The 15,693-nt window shown below is 46.9% G+C and overlaps 1 protein-coding gene across 3 annotated transcripts in view; it reads right to left on the bottom strand.

The window, feature by feature from the left end:
* Positions 1-7,711: 7,711 nt before the first annotated feature.
* AP1G1 (adaptor related protein complex 1 subunit gamma 1) overlaps positions 7,712-15,693 on the bottom strand; it is a 1,918,561-nt gene continuing 1,910,579 nt past the window's right edge. For all 3 annotated transcript variants that reach the window (XM_069635469.1, XM_069635470.1, XM_069635471.1), the window contains one exon: positions 7,712-11,800. In XM_069635469.1, the coding sequence (XP_069491570.1) occupies positions 11,699-11,800 (102 nt within the window). In that variant the 3' untranslated portion in view covers positions 7,712-11,698. The remainder of the gene's footprint in view (positions 11,801-15,693) is intronic.

Raw genomic sequence — 15,693 nt, forward strand, 5'->3', positions numbered from 1 at the left:
GAAGCAGGAAGATGTAGGAAGAGGCTGTTGCAGTAGTCCAACCTAGAGAAGGCCAGAGCTCTAGAGACAGTGAGCTTCTGGGGGAAGGTGAGGAAAGGAAGTATACCTCTGAGGAGGTGCAGCTGGTAGTTTGACTTCTTGGAGATGACAGAGATATGAGGAGAAAATGAAAGTGTGAATTCGAAGATGATCTCAAGGTTCTATGCCTCACAGGTGAGCGCAGGGAGAGGGCCAAGAGAGGCCACCAGAGTGACAGGAAAGGGAGGTGCAGGACAGTGCCGATGAGGAGTATCTCTGTCGTACTGGCATAAAGGCAGAGGTTATTGGTGGCACACCACTACTGGATTGTAGAAAGACTGTCCGAGATATGAGAGGGAGAAGAGGTGGCAGAGGGGAGCCTGAAAACTAGCTGAGTTTCATCCACATAGCACTGAAAATCGGAGCAGAGAGCAGCAATGAGGTGAGCTAGGGGTGCCAGGTATTGGTTGAAGAGCCAGGGAGAGAGGTTAGACCCCTGGGGAACACCACGTGTGGAAAGTGAGATAGAGGAAAGGAAGGACCCAAGTTGGACCTGAGAGGGTCGGTTGGAGAGGAAGGAGGTCAGCCAAACCAGGGCCTGATCAGTGATGACCAGATTATCACAGAGGCGGTTGACCAGGATGGCATGGTTGACCGTATCAAAGGCATAAGAGAGAAACTAGGATGAGGACAGAGGGGAGATTAGCATCAAGGTTGGAGAGCAGGTCTTCACAGATGTTCAGGGGAGCAGTTTCCATGCTTCTGGCTGCTCTGAAGCCAGACTGATGGTCATGGAGGCAACCAACAGAATCAGTGTGAAGATTAAGCTGGGAGATGGCCAACTTTTCCAGGAGTTTGCCCAGAAAATGAATAGTTACTCACCGTAGTGACTAATGTACTTCTAGTCCAAAAAAAGGCTTCCCCTTTAAATTTGCACTCCCCTGACTCCGCCCACCGGCGCCACTCCTCCGTCCCCATTGACGCGTTGCAACAACATTAACCTTGCCTAATAACACCAATATTAGAGGGAGGATGGTGGAACGTATGGAGGAAAGGGGACTATGGACTAGGAGTATGTTAGTCACTATGGTGAGTAACTATCAATTCCTCCTACGTCCCATCCCCATTCCTCCATACTGGATGGGCGATTCCAACTGAACGTAGCCCCAGGGTGGTGAGGTGGCCCTCCTAAGAAAACAAGTTGCTTAGAACCGCCTGTCCGAAGGCCGTGTCTGACTTAAGAGCCGGCGTCCAAACAATAGTGCTTACAGAAAGCTGATGGGGTGGCCCAAGTGGCCGCCCTGCTGGTGACCTGCCACAGAACCCGTCTCTGGAATGTGACCACTGTGGCCTTGGCTCTGACAGCGAGGGCATATATGGAAGTAGTTTGTGCTGCCACTCATAGGCCTCCTTGATGATTGCAACCATCCACCTTACTATAGAGGCCTTGGATGCCTGATAACTGGGCCTTGACCCCCCCCAAAGGTGACAAATAGCGCGTCCGACTTGCGGAAGCTCTTGGTTCTGTCCAGATAGAATTTCAGAGTGCATCTGACATCCAGACAGTGCAAGACCCTTTGAGCATCGTCCTTAGGATCCGTAAAGAAGGTATGTAACACTATATCCTCATTTAGATGGAAGGAAGATACTACTTTAGGTACAAACGTGGGGTGCGTTCTCAGGACCACCTTATCTCTGTGAAAAGTAGTGGAGGGTTCTGAAGCCACCAGTGCCAGGATCTCGCTGACCCTACGTGCAGACGTAAGACCCACAAGATGGGTGTTTTAATGTTAATGGTGACCAGTCTGATGTCCACGGACGCCATTGGTTCAAATGGTTTGTGCACCGGGGTGCCCAACACTACATTTGAGGTCCCACACTGGGTGCAGTTTCTCAATGGGCGGGTAGAGCCTGGTGAGGCCTGCCAGATGTCGTTTAACCACCGGGTTGGAGGAGGAGAAAAGCTGCTCCTGAGAGTTCCTGTAGGCACCTATGGCTGCCAGGTAGGTGCAGCATGTGTATTTGCACCCCTAAGTGTGCGAGGTATGCCGAGAAGGAAAGCACATCGTCAAACGTGCAAGAAAGGGCGTTGATCTCCTTAGAGTCCGCCCGATGACAGAACCTAGTCGATTTACTCTTGTACTGGCTCCTAGTAGCCTAGCTCCTAGTGCCCCGAATGATATCCAGGTTAGCCTGAGACAGGCTCAGGTGCTTCAGCGTGACCTGCTCAGGAACCACGCTGCGAGGGCTAACTTATGTGGAGCAGGGTGGATGACCATGCCCTCCTGCTGCGAGAGAAGGTGAGCTAGGCCCAGCGGGCAGGTTAATGGGCAGCTTGTCCGAGAGGCTGAGAAGCTCAGAGAACCAGGGTCTTGCCGGCCACCACGGAGCTATCAGAATGATGTGGAGGTGACATGATTCTCCTATCCTGCAGATAACCTTGTGGACCAGGGGAGTGGGAGGAAATGCAAATGCGGTCATGCAGTTCCACTGAATCTGGAACACATTGCCAGAGAGCTGGGACCCTGCCAGGCGCAAACTGCAGGCACTTCCTGTTGGACCAGGTGGCAAAGAGATCCACCTGGGGATGCCCCCATGTTTTAAAGATCCCGAGAAGCACCTGGTCATTCAATTACCATTCGTAATTGTCCGCTCCAAGTCTGCTGAGCCTGTCCGCCTCTAGGTTGGACTCCCCCAGGAGGTGGATTGCACTCAGGTAGATGTTGTTCTCCAGGGCTCATTCCCATAAGCTGACTGCAGACTGCAAAGTGGAGGGGACCTGGTGCCACCCTGCTTGTTGATTTAATACATGCTGGTGGAGTTGTCAGCTTGAATGAGGACCGCCTTGCCACAGAGTAGCGACAGGAAGGCCCTGAGAGCAAGCCAGATAGCTTTCAGCTCCAGCCAGTTGATATGAGACTCCTGCTCCTGAAGGGACCAGACTCCATGGACACTGGTTGTCAAACGTAGCGCCCAAGCCTTCCAAGGAGGAATCCGTGGTGATGGTGACTTGAGGTGCTGCCTGCCGGAAGGGCTTGCCTGTCCGCAGGTTGCAGTCCCTGGACCACCTGGTGAGGTCCGGGAGGAGAGAGGGAGGGATGCTGACCCGCTCCGCTTGGGAGTCCCGTTCCCGATTACATGAGGCTGCGAGGTGCAGCTGTAATCTCATCTTGAGTCGCGTGTGGGGTACAGCCAGTAGGACTGCTGCCATGATACCCAGTAGATGCTGGTACCACCAGGCCGAGGTCACTTCTCGTCTCAGGAAGTGACCTGCAGCCTTCTTGATGGCCATGATCTTGTCGTCCAAGGGAAAGACTCTCTCGGAGCTTGTGTCCCATATGAGGCCCAGAAAGGTCAGGCTCTGTGTAGGCTGCAGCCGAGACGTCTTGAGGTTGATAGAAAATCCCAGCTCGTGGAGTGTGATCATAAGGGCAGAGGAAGTGTGGTGAACCGCCTCCGGGGATCTTGACGTGACAAGACAGTAGTCCAGGTACGGGTACACACTGCATTCATAAGTCTGGTAAACACCCTGGGGGCCGAGTTGAGGCCAAAGGGTAGAACCTTGTACTGGAAATGGAAGCCCATGATCCTGAACCGAAGAAAGGAGCGATGAGGCTGCCAAATCGGGGCGTATAGATAAGTGTCCTTCAGATCCACTGCACCGTGTCTCCGCAATGAGTGCTGGCGTAACATCTTGAATTTTTGAAGTGGGAGGGAGAGGTTGAGGGTGGAGAGGTCCAATACAACCGTCAGGCCAGCCTGGTTCTTCTTTTGTATGGTGAAAATCCTGGAGTAGAAGCCCAAGCCTAGCTGGGAGGCTGGGACTTCTTCAACTGCCTGGCTCTCGACTAGCGAACGAATTTCCGCCAACAGAGTTGTTGTCCCAATCTGGGGGAGTGAAGGGGAGGAGGGAAGAATCGGTAGACGATACCTTGTGGACAATAAGGATTAACAAGGGGGGGGTTCTGGGAGTCCCTCTGCCAGACATTAGTCCTGGTTACGAGAGACTTACCCAGAGTCTTTAGCTCACTATCTTTCACAGAGAAGAAATATCCCAAACATATCAGTCTTTGTCCTGCCCTGGGGCAGTCCAGCACCGAAATGCTAGGCAATTCTCCTCTGAACAAGAGTACCAACAGCATCCCCAGACACGTGTTTCGGTCTGGTTGGACCTCATCAGTAGGGAGGAGCTGTGCCTCTCTAAGAATAGTGAGCAAGGGGTCCACGTCTGGATTCCCCTAGTAACTTAGGGTGAGACCCAAAGTTACTTAAATATGCAAATTAACAAGGGGGGTCCTGGGAGTCCCTCTGCCAGACATTAGTCCTGGCTACGAGAGACTTACCCAGTCTCTTCTCTGTGAAATATAGTGAGCTAAAGACTCTGGGTAAGTCTCTCGTAACCAGGACTAATGTCTGGCAGAGAGACTCCCAGGACCCCCCTTGTCAATTCACTACGGATAGGACCCAGGGGTCTGCAAACCTCTGATGCCAAGACTGTGCGTGAAGGGCAAGCCTGCCCCCCACCGGAGACACGTGGACCCGAAGGGGCACGTCATGCCTTCTTTCCCTCTGAGGCTGGTGCAGAGGAGGGGGACTGAAAGAAGCCCTTGCCCCCCTCACCACCCCTCTGTTGCTTGCGCCAGTGCCGACTTGCTTCGACCTCTGTTCTTGGAAGCCCCGGAACCCGCAGAACGCCCGCCCCTTGTCGTAGCATTGATGTGACTTTGGGTATGCCTTGGGCGTGGCCTTTGTGAGGATAAAGACTTTGCCGTTTGGGACCCGTTTTTCTTTTTATCTAACTCCTAGTCCGTGGTGGAATGGAAGAGGGCGCCACCCTCGAATGAAAGGTCCAATTTGTGTTCCTGGACATCCGGGTTAAACTTGTTAGCCCGTAGGTAGGCAGTCCTTCTCATGTCTGTGGCAATGCAGATGGCCTGGCCTGAGGTGTCAATGTGGGCCACGGTGGACTCCATGATGTCCTGCGCCACCAATTTAGCTTCGGCCAGTCCCGCCTTGAAACGTGCCTGGCTCTGCACCGGAAGTTCTGGAAGTAAGTCTATTTCCCACCAAAGTCTCTGGGCAACGCCTGCCAGCATGGCGTCCGCATTGGATTGACAAAGGTGCAGTGAATCGTTGGAATAAACCTTTCCATACGCGTCCAAGATCTTCTCCTCCTTGCCTAGAAGCGCCGAGGATGAGGTGGCCAAGGAGGACTGAGGCTTGGATTAGAGTGACGGCGCAGCCATCACCGAAGAGTGCGGTTGAGGGTGCACCGATCGCAAGGGTGGATCACCCTCCAATTGCCTATACTTGGCGCTGAGGCGCTGATTGACAGGCTGGGCTGAATGGGGTTTAAGCCATCCCTTTTTGGCCAAGGTGACAACGTCCTTCTGCATCGGGATCCCTGTTCTAGCCGCGGGGCGTAGAGTGAGGACCTTGGCCAGGATCGCCACCTCTGGTTGTTCGACGGCAAACCTGCAAGCCGTTCATGGAAGGCGTGTCAGGGTCCTCCTCCTTGTCAGTGTCCACCAGGGTGTCCCGTTGGTCCGGAGTGGGTGGAGGAGTGCTGGGCGCAGAGGGCTACGGTGTAGGAACCGGAGCCGGTGGCTGGTGCGGAGGCTGGTGTGGAACCGCCCGAACTGTGGGAGGCGTAGGCAGAGGGACCGGAGGGAGCATGTCCCCGATCACATGGCCCCCATCCAGGAGATCTCATGAGTGTGAGGAACTTTTCAAAAAACCTGTCCTCACAGGCCGGTGGGGGTGGCAGGTGGTATTGGCGGGGTAGCGGGCAGCTGCTGGGGCCGGTGCATACTCTGTCTAGCCGGTTGCAGGGTAAATCTGCCCTGCCATGCGGATTGATAAGCTGTAGGTGATGTACCTGGTTGAGACCAGTCCCACCTTGAAACTAGTTCTCCCACCTGCTCCGCAACAAGGGGCGGTATCGGACGAGCAGCCATTTTGTCTGACGTGGCGGCCATCTTGTCGAGCTGCATGCCACGTGCCAAAGTCGTGGTACTTGCCTCGCTGGGCCTGGCCTCCTCCAGGACTCTTGGCGGTGGAGCACGAGACCTACCCTGCACCTCAGGACGGGGTCTGGTAGGCGTGTTCCCCTCGGCTGCATTGTTGGTAGTGCTGCGTACAGGCACCCCTCTGACATTTGGCCAGTACTAGGGCGTAGACCTAGTAAAAGAACCTTGCGGTACCTCAGCACTGTCCCCAGAAGGATCTAATGACCTCTCGGCATGGTGGCCGTTGGCTGAAATAGCCTTATTACCTGTGCTGGTGCAAGAACCTGAAAGGTACCTCACGCTCAGGCGTTTCCTTGGGAAGGAGTTGCTCTTGCGGGGTGCAATGGAAAAAAGCAGCCCTACCGTGGGTCCCGACTGGCGTCTGACAAAGTCCTTCAAGTCCTCTGGAGACGACTTGTCGAAGAGCTCCCTCCACCGAGCTAACCTGTTCTTCCGAGCACGCAGTGTAAGTGCGTTGCACGCGGTACAACCCTCCAAGTCGTGGTCGATGCCAAGGCAGCAGAGGCAAAGAGCGTGGGGGTCGGACGTAGGGAAGAGCCCTTCGCAGGCTGGACACCTGCTGAAGCCCGCTGACGTCGAAATGCGCTGGGGAGGAGCATGGCGCCAGAGGACCGAGTACCTGATTGAATAAAAACAGAAGTCAAAAGACAGAAGAAAGTATCCGGGGAAGAGCGCGTGGTATTACAAGGCCAAAGCCAAACCCAGGAGCGCTGGTGAAATCGGCCCGTTCCGGTCGACGCAGAAATGGGGACTGAGGAGTGGCGCCAGTGGGCAGAGTCAGGAGAGCGCATGCTCACAGGGCCGCGCCTCTAAATTTAAAGGGGAAGAAGGTTTTTCCTGGGGAAAAAGGTTTAGTCTCCCGTCCCTAGCGAGGGACGCCCATGCAGTATGGAGGCAAGGGGACGGGAGGTAGGAGTAAGACCATTACACATTACAATGCATAAACGTACTCAGTAGCTGGTACTCAAAACCGAGCATGTGTGGGTTTGCCATGCAAATGTCTAAATGACCTAAACATTGAAAACCGAATTTAAGGGGCTTAAAACCAAGGCAATGATGTCAATCTGGGAGCCATCAAAAATGCAAAGGAAAATCAAGTAAGCGAGCAAGTGCTTGCTAAGCTTTGAAAAGGCATCCAGGTCCTGATAGCACGGACGAAAGGACTCGTGGCCGAAGCCGCAAGGCAGAGTCAATGGGTGGGAACAGATATAGAAGACTGCATGTGCCCTGAATTTGCTTCTTAGCAACAGATTTTGCTGCACAAAAAGGCTACGCGTTAGATCCGACATTACATGAGTATCGCTGCATAGGGTTAGAACATAGGAGTAAATCAGAAAAGTTGTTTGTACTGATGTTCTGCGTTTGTGTGCACTGAAAACCAAAACGCAGTAAGGGAGAACCAGGGAAATTCAGCTATGTACTCTTAATTTCACTTTAATTGCAAGTAGTTCTAAACGGACAAATCCGAGCTGAAGTCACTAACCAGCCCCAGTGACCACTTTAAGATTTTCACATACAGTCTGCATCTGAAAAGATTCCAAGAGATCTGTGAAAGTAAAGTATCTATTAGAAATAATGGGTTAGAGCCAGTGTCGATAAATAGCAGAACAGATAACTCAGTGTAGGGAGATTATGAGAACATATCACACAGATGAAAACTGCAGTTTTACAATGTTTGGTTGTTGTCCTTTTTATTTTTGTATTAGTCACTGTTCATAATTATGTTAAATTGAAAGACAACAATACCCAGCAGTCTTGTTCTCTGCCTATACATCTCCCCCAATAGTTCCATAAGATTTAATTTAAATTGTTTTTACATCAGAAAAATATGTCCACAATAATCAGAAGTCTCTCAGCCTCACCAATCATAAGTGATATCTAAATACTTTTACAGTCAAGGCTACAGGGTAAAGGCGCAGCAGAATAATCTAGCTTCCAGAAACAGGAATAAAAAGAACTTACAAAAAAAGAAAGTTACGGAGGAATGAAATACATAATGCCCCATCAACCCTTGCCACACCTACTACTGCCTCGCATGGGAGAAAGTGCACACACACACACACACACACACGTATGCCCCAACAGACGTTCAGCCATGTTATGTACTTAAAGGTCAGCTATATGAGTCGACACAACTTCCAAGATTACTCTAGCCATGTATTGAGGAACATACAAAGTCGCACTATATCCTCAATCAGAAACCGGCAGCAACCAGTCCCATTACCTTAGTGGCTTGCTTTAACTAGACCAGGCAAACATGTCAACATAATAGGGACTGGAAAATTGATAGCAAATAGACATTTTACAATATTGCTCTACATTCCCAAACCTCTCCACAATTTTACAGCATGCCCAGAAAGACCACATTGAGCAATGTTTTCAAGCATTGAAGAACCAGAAGCAACTAGTCCAGTGTCTTGAATCATGAACAAATATGAAACCAGCTAGGCCACAAAAAATTCCACCAACTAAAAAACCTCAAACATCAGATGTTCAGCACCCACCGTCAGAATGTACAGTACCAACATGCTCATTGGGCCTCATTACGAGTAACCCGGTCCAGAAAAAATGTGGGCAATTCCGGCTCTCATTTTTTCCAGACCGGGTTACTATGAGTCTGCCGGTAGGGGCAGTGAACAACCAGCAGTCCTGACCTGCTGGTAGTTCAGGCCCCTACCAGCAGTAAAATCACTTTTGCACCGGCAACGGTGCCAGTGCTCAAGTGTTCCCATTTCCCATGGGAATGAGAATGTACCATTCCGCCACTGCTCATAACATCCTGTTATGACCGGGTAATTGGGCGGCAGAAACGATAAGCCGAGTTAGCTGGTAGGTGCCTACCAGCAATCTTGCATTGAGGGCCATTGTCTCTGAATCCAGGGCATTTTACATATTAAAGAAATGGCAGTTCATAGATACATCCGTAACTAGGTCATCAGGCAGATCCACAATCTGGAAAATTGAAGCAGCTAGAAACGTTGAGTGCCAAAAGTAACATGAGCAGACAGAATTTATAATGTCCCCATATTAACCTTGAGCAACTAGCTTCGTTCAACAGCCCCCACTAGTCCTGGAGAACAAGATACAAGGAATCCTTTCTAAACACTATTCACCAGGCTAGGGCAAATGATGCCCCTAAAGCACCCAACAAAACCTTGTCATCTGCCTTCCAGCCCTTTCCTCTGCAGCTCCTCATGGTCCTCATTATAGGTAACATGCTGAAAAAATCCATAGCACACTTTGCTTTATTTCTTTATGCTCAACATAGCTGCACAGTGCAGCCAGACACACATTATACAAGAGACTACATGTAATGAACTTTCAATGCCGTTTGACAAAAACAATGAATATGCAACTAGAGAGTAACAGATAGGAAACTGAAAGAGTGCTAGGGATCATGTGCCGACATCTCTAGGGCACCTCCAAAACGTGCAAGGGTAATTGAGGATCCAAAGGTACACAACTGAACTAATGTGCTCTTCACGTGGTGAATGGAGAGAGCATTGAAAGCCAAACGGGAGTAGAAGAATGGATACAGTCTCAAAAGGAGAGTGTGAGAGAAATAGATTACTGATTAACTGTAATGAATGAAACATAAGGGGGTGATGGAACAACATTGAAAGACCAAAGAGTATTAGAAAGGTTATCTCGCTTTTTCATTAAGGCAAATTTTAGATTTTCATTTGGACAGCAGCGTTCTCAGAAATGTACATCTCAGAATGGGGTACACTATCTTTTACACAATTATAAAACATTTTAAATGCTCCCTCTTTAGTCCTCGTTTCACCATATGACATCAGGAATTGCGTTCCGGCATTGTGCCTCAAAGGAGAAGCTCTTTATTATATCAGTTTTTGCGTACGCCAAAGGGCCCTTCATGCACTATATTCCCTTCCAGCACTCTCACCAAAGATCCCAGCTCTGATGATCTGAGACGTCTCAGATTTGCAGTCATCCAGGACCCAGCTGTGCCCTCATTGCTACAACAAACCCAAATGTGTGCTCCCAATTATTTCTTAAGATCTAAAAACATTTGTATCCTCACATGCTATTTTTAGGACCAGTTCAGGCATGATAGCATGCTAATCGTTTTTAACAGCATCCAGTGAAGCTAGGGATTGTTTAACCTCATTCTTTATTTCATTGCCAACAACGTTCGATAGAACACATTTTTGAATAAGAATAATATCATTAAAATCCGATGAGACTTTTCTAAGACAGAGAAGATACTAAAGAGAAGAGACTAAGGTGTACCAAAAACAAACCTCTGATATTGCGCACAACTTGATCATCCTTACTGTCGATCCTTCATTAATCCTGGACAATGTGCAGAAAACCAGCCTTCGAAGGATGAGATCTCTGGCACGAGCAATGCTATCCATCAATGCACAACTGCAGGTGAATGGACAAAACCATGCTTCTAACTGTTGAGGAGCCTCCACCAATATAATCTACTTGAAACAAATGCATTCTATGATGTTGCCTGACATTTCTTTACTGCCATGTCATTCGTTAGCTGAAGCTATCACACCTGATCTTCTCCATGTCTACAGCCTCCCACTACAAAATATCTACTTTAATACATTTGAATTCTCATAAACAGGTAGTGCGTAGGTGGCTCAGTCCTTCCTACCATCTGTTGTCTTCCCTGAATGAATGGTTCCACAAAGGAGGCTTACTGTGCTAAATGCTGCCCTTGCATGTTTTCTAGGATGCCAAGTTGCTGTCCTGGCCAGTTCTCATATGATGCGTAAATGCGCTCTCACGTCCCTGATGTAACAAAAAATTGTGAAACCAAGGTTTTAACAATGGCACACACACACAGACACACACACCTCAATTATTCTCAGATGCCTTATTGCAGTCCGATGCAGTGTTTGACTGCAGACAAGAAAAGCACGATCAGTGAGGCTTATGGAACAAAATTATGAGACAATCAAAAATTCACGTAAGTTATAATTTGACTAGATATTATGCATCTCCTTGGAATAAACAGTTCCCAAGAAAAGATAGGATGTGTGTGCGAGGTAGGGGCAGTATACATGGAGAAAAAATAGTATACAGCAATGCACAAACACAAACTGATGGAGCACAGAATTTCTCTTCAGCACCAAAGAAGTGCTAGCAAAAGATGAAGCTCAGTGTTCGTGGATAACTCCAATCTGAGACTCCAAAGTGCAGGTGAGGATGCCCCACCCAGCCTTGAACCTTCAAAGTGCCTGTCGATGAGACCCCACTGATGAAAAAGGGGAAAAACAAACAAAACAGCAAACCAAAATGCCACTGGTGCCAAAAGCAGAAGTGATGTGCAGCTTGTTTGTAAGCCTATACCCAACTCTGGGTTTGTAGCCATGGACTGCTTAACTGTCATTTTCAGTGAGGCCGAAGAGGAGGGCTTTGTTCAGTTTCTTGTGAATGTATAAGAGAAGCACTGGTTTTCACAAGCAGCTAGCCCCAGCAGTTGACAGTAGTCGATTAGTCTCAAACAGATATGCCTTAATCAGTCATTTTCCTCATCACTGGAATCCATTTCTGCTGTCCATGGCCCAAGGTGCAAAAACAGCGGGGGATTCCACAGGCCAGTGCATCCCTCTGTTCCAGAGTACAGTTCCTTCTGTTTGGGTGGGGTGAAAGCACAGATGGTTTCGGCCTCACTGCCATGATTGGGGAGGAAAATTGTTCACCTCTGCTAGGTCCTGCATAGATGAACCTTTGTGGTTATAAGTAAGTTTCATCCTCATTCGCAGTTGTTGCTGTAAGGAGAAAATGAAACATGAGGTTCCTTTCTTACAAAGTGTTTCTTATGGCATGTTAAAATGACAATCATTCATTTGTTTCCAAATAAGAATATGATCATCATTACAGAGTAGTAGTGTCTAGAAAAAGCTATACAATCAATTTAGTATATACTCAGTATCGACCTATTCATTCGGGTTCAGTTTCAAAATAGTCTGTAAAAATAGAGTTAAAATGGATTTGCTTTCAAATTGCTTTAATGAAAGAACAATACAATAAGGAGGTTCCTTTTCAATGGTCCATGTACACAAACATCAGCACCTCGGAGTGCTGTTTGCTGCTCGGCGAGGGACGCTGCAAGATCAACATCGCATGCTGCGACTAATAATTACCTTGTGTTGCTATTCTAAGGAGGTATTGGAATACACCAGGATCTATAGACGGCAAGTGGTTATTGGTTTCTTCAATACCTTACAACAAGTCCACTATAACACCACTATTTACTTTTCTTAACAGATTGAGAACTCTTGCTAAGTGAAGCCCTGCACCCTGACAACAGGCACAGTACTTAAATCCCAGGACGCATGCACACACCAACGCACGAGCAGAGTGCCCTATGAGTGCTGTTTGCTCGAGGGTTGGCGGGCGTGGTATGCATTTGGCAAGCATTTAGGTGCTGTAGATTGTGAACCAATGATTATATAATCCTGGGCAGAGAATGGCAAATGCATGTGTATTAAAGGATGGTATACTGAAAAAGACCAAAAGAGCAATGTCATTAAGGAATGACTTTATTCCAGAACTTATCGGTCCACTGGTCTTTACAAAAAGCGGGACAGCCTTTCTCGAGCATTACTGCTCCCACTTCCACCTTCACCACCCGCAGCATGTTCCATTTTGGATGAAGTGAGACCATTGATGACTGAGGGCGTCGAAGGACAGTAAGCCTGATCTTGTGGATTCCTTTCAGTCACTCTTTGAGGAGGAAGGAGACATAGTGTATGATGCTTGTCCTGCTAGAATTGCGACAGAGGAATTCACTCAGCCGACTGGGGATTCAAGTCAGTCCTTTCAAGACACGCCTCCAATTTTTGTAGATGGTGATATTACCCTTTTGGCCCTATCCCAGTATCCAGTTGAAGTGGAGGATCCTCACAAGATACATCCCGCTGTACAAAACCCTGTTGTAGTACCAGGAATTAGTGAGGACAAAATGCAACATTTTATTGATGCAATCACTATACTGCGGGAACAGCTATGTAGTGAATTAAAAATACGCACGGTCCAACTCATGGATATCTCGGCCTCGCTAAAAGTTATAGACAAAACATTGGGACTTGGGAAATCTAACAGTCACATTAGTACTATAGATGAAATCATTAACATGGAAGAAAACTTAAAACATGAAATCTTGAAACTATGTTGAGACAGAGATCACCGAGTTGGACCCGGACAACATTACTATTAATAAAAAACAAACCAAAAAGAAAAAAAATAATAAGACACAAAAGAACTAAACATTTCTAAACATACCTCTAGAAAATGTATTTGTTCTTTGGCGGAGGGCGATCCCCATGCCTTTGAGGAAGAAAATGACTCAGTGTGTCCTGGTCTAGTTGTTAATGCAAATACAAAATTACTCTGTACCCTCTAGGGGATCCTTGAGTGATGTAGAGGTGTCTGATATGGGGGACAAAGAGGATGGTCTGGAAGTCCTTACAGTAGAGGTAATTATGTTGAATCCACCACATAGTTGGGAGACGCACTTACGCATAAAAACCCTCTTCAGAAAGGGTTTAAATACACTGCGTAATCCAGCAACACCTATTCTATATAATATGTTTGCACTAAAACATTCAAACCAATCCCTGCTTAGGAACATCGAGAGGGAGAGATTGGTAATGGGTGAAAGTAAAGAAATAGGGACATTGGATGGGGAAGGCTCCCTTGTTTTAATCAGTGATATGCCTATCGCACCACAGAAGGATCTGGACACGGTCAAAACATTTGTATTAGTAGTGAATCTAATGAGGCATGACTACCATATGCGAGCTGCAACCAAACTAAATCCACACTATCTGAATAAGATATCAGCAAGATAGTTAGAGGCATTTTCAAAGAGGACAAAAAGATGAGAATGCATGAATCTTTCGAAATTATGAGCAGTGATATAATCCAAAGATCCTCCGAACCAGCAGTAATAAATAAGCAGAACAAAATAGTCACTGTATTACCCAGAGGTACATAGATGCACTGAAAAGAAGGATGGTTCTATTGTCGAAAAAGCAGAGGTAGGGAGTTATACCTCTAAGGAAGCCCTTCATATATTTAATGATAAGAGGCAAGATAGAGTATTGGACTCTCTTGGCAGTAATTATACTTTGAGGGGGAACCTTGGCAAGCATGAAAATGCCTTGGGTTCCCCCGAAACTAATTCAGCGACTAGTGCTCGGACTTCCTCTGATAGAGAAAAAGATACAAGAAACTTGAGAGATCCCATACATCCAGAGGAACAGAGTGTTATCCTTAAGTTTATGTTTGCTTGCGGCAGTCCTGACTCTCTAAATTGAACACAAATCTTAGATCTATTTAATGAAATACCAGGCCTGAGACTATTAACATCAAGAGATATTAAGTTAGTTGACTTTATCCACTTTCTGCGCTATGACTTTGTGAGATTGGTCATCCCTTCTATATTTGTATTTGATGTATTGATCAATGAATGGGAGAGCTTATACAAATTTGGGTATAAACTCTTCCCTTTCTGAGAACTGAAGCAGAAGGAGATGTGTATGATTAATCAATAAAAGCTCTCATCGAATGTCCATAATTTAAACAAAAGCATGGATCAAAGGTCTACCCAAAATGATATTAATTGGCGTTGGCTAGCAATAGCATTGAAGGACTCCATACTCTGATTGAAAGATCTAAAACAACATCTTTAGTGATGAGGATAGCCTCGCTTTTATGTCTTGCAATATTTAGGGTTGTGCCCGACTCCCTACCGACAAAAAACGATGTCATTATGTACGTATATTTCATATAATATTCTTGCAGGAAACATGGTTCACTGGTCACCTAGCTTTTGACAGCTATGATACTACCAATGAGGTTGCGATACAAGGTTGTAGGGGGAGAACGGTTGGGGGCCTCACCATTGCCACCAAAAACGGTCAGGGTTTGAGAAAATTGGATGAATGGAAGTTCTCTACATGTATCTTAGCAGTTTCTCTGGATGTTGAATCTTTTATACATACTGGGCCAATACTATTAATTAACATTTACTTGGACACAGTCAATAATATAGATCTTATCCTTAGACGTTTAAATGAGAAGGTGGAAGGATGGTTGGTAACTTACCCTGGTGGTAAAATCATTTGTGCAGGAGACTTTAATGCAGATTGCAACACAGGGTTGGTTTCAGACATTGACCTAGTTATGGCCATAGATGGACCTCTTAATGTATTGACCCATGTGAGGGGCTCTAGAAACCGTAAGAAGTTTCAGGGTGCTAAATGGTGCAACACCCTGGAAGGTTGGGGCTTCAGTGGAATGGGTGGTGATGATGTGACTTGGATGGTTAGGGGTCCATCTTCCTCTATAGATTATATATTTATTAGTGAAACTGTAATGGACCGATCCAGCGAATGTAATGTACAATTGAATACTACAAGTGATCATGCAATCTTGAGTCTATTTTTTTCTTGGGATAAATATATGTATGTAAAAAATGTATTCAGCATCTGTGTAGAAGCAAATGTTAAGGGAAACTGGCTGAGTTGGAATAAACATAACAATGATAGGTTTTCACCCCTTATGTTAGTAGATTTTGTAGAATCTACTTTGGAAGTGAAAAAAGCAAATATTCCATATGTAATACTCAAGAACATCTTAAGGTTATGATGTTAAA

Source organism: Ambystoma mexicanum, chromosome 1q (assembly GCF_040938575.1).
Source record: "Ambystoma mexicanum isolate Mex_15411 chromosome 1q, UKY_AmexF1_1, whole genome shotgun sequence".
Taxonomy (NCBI): Eukaryota; Metazoa; Chordata; class Amphibia; order Caudata; family Ambystomatidae; genus Ambystoma; species Ambystoma mexicanum.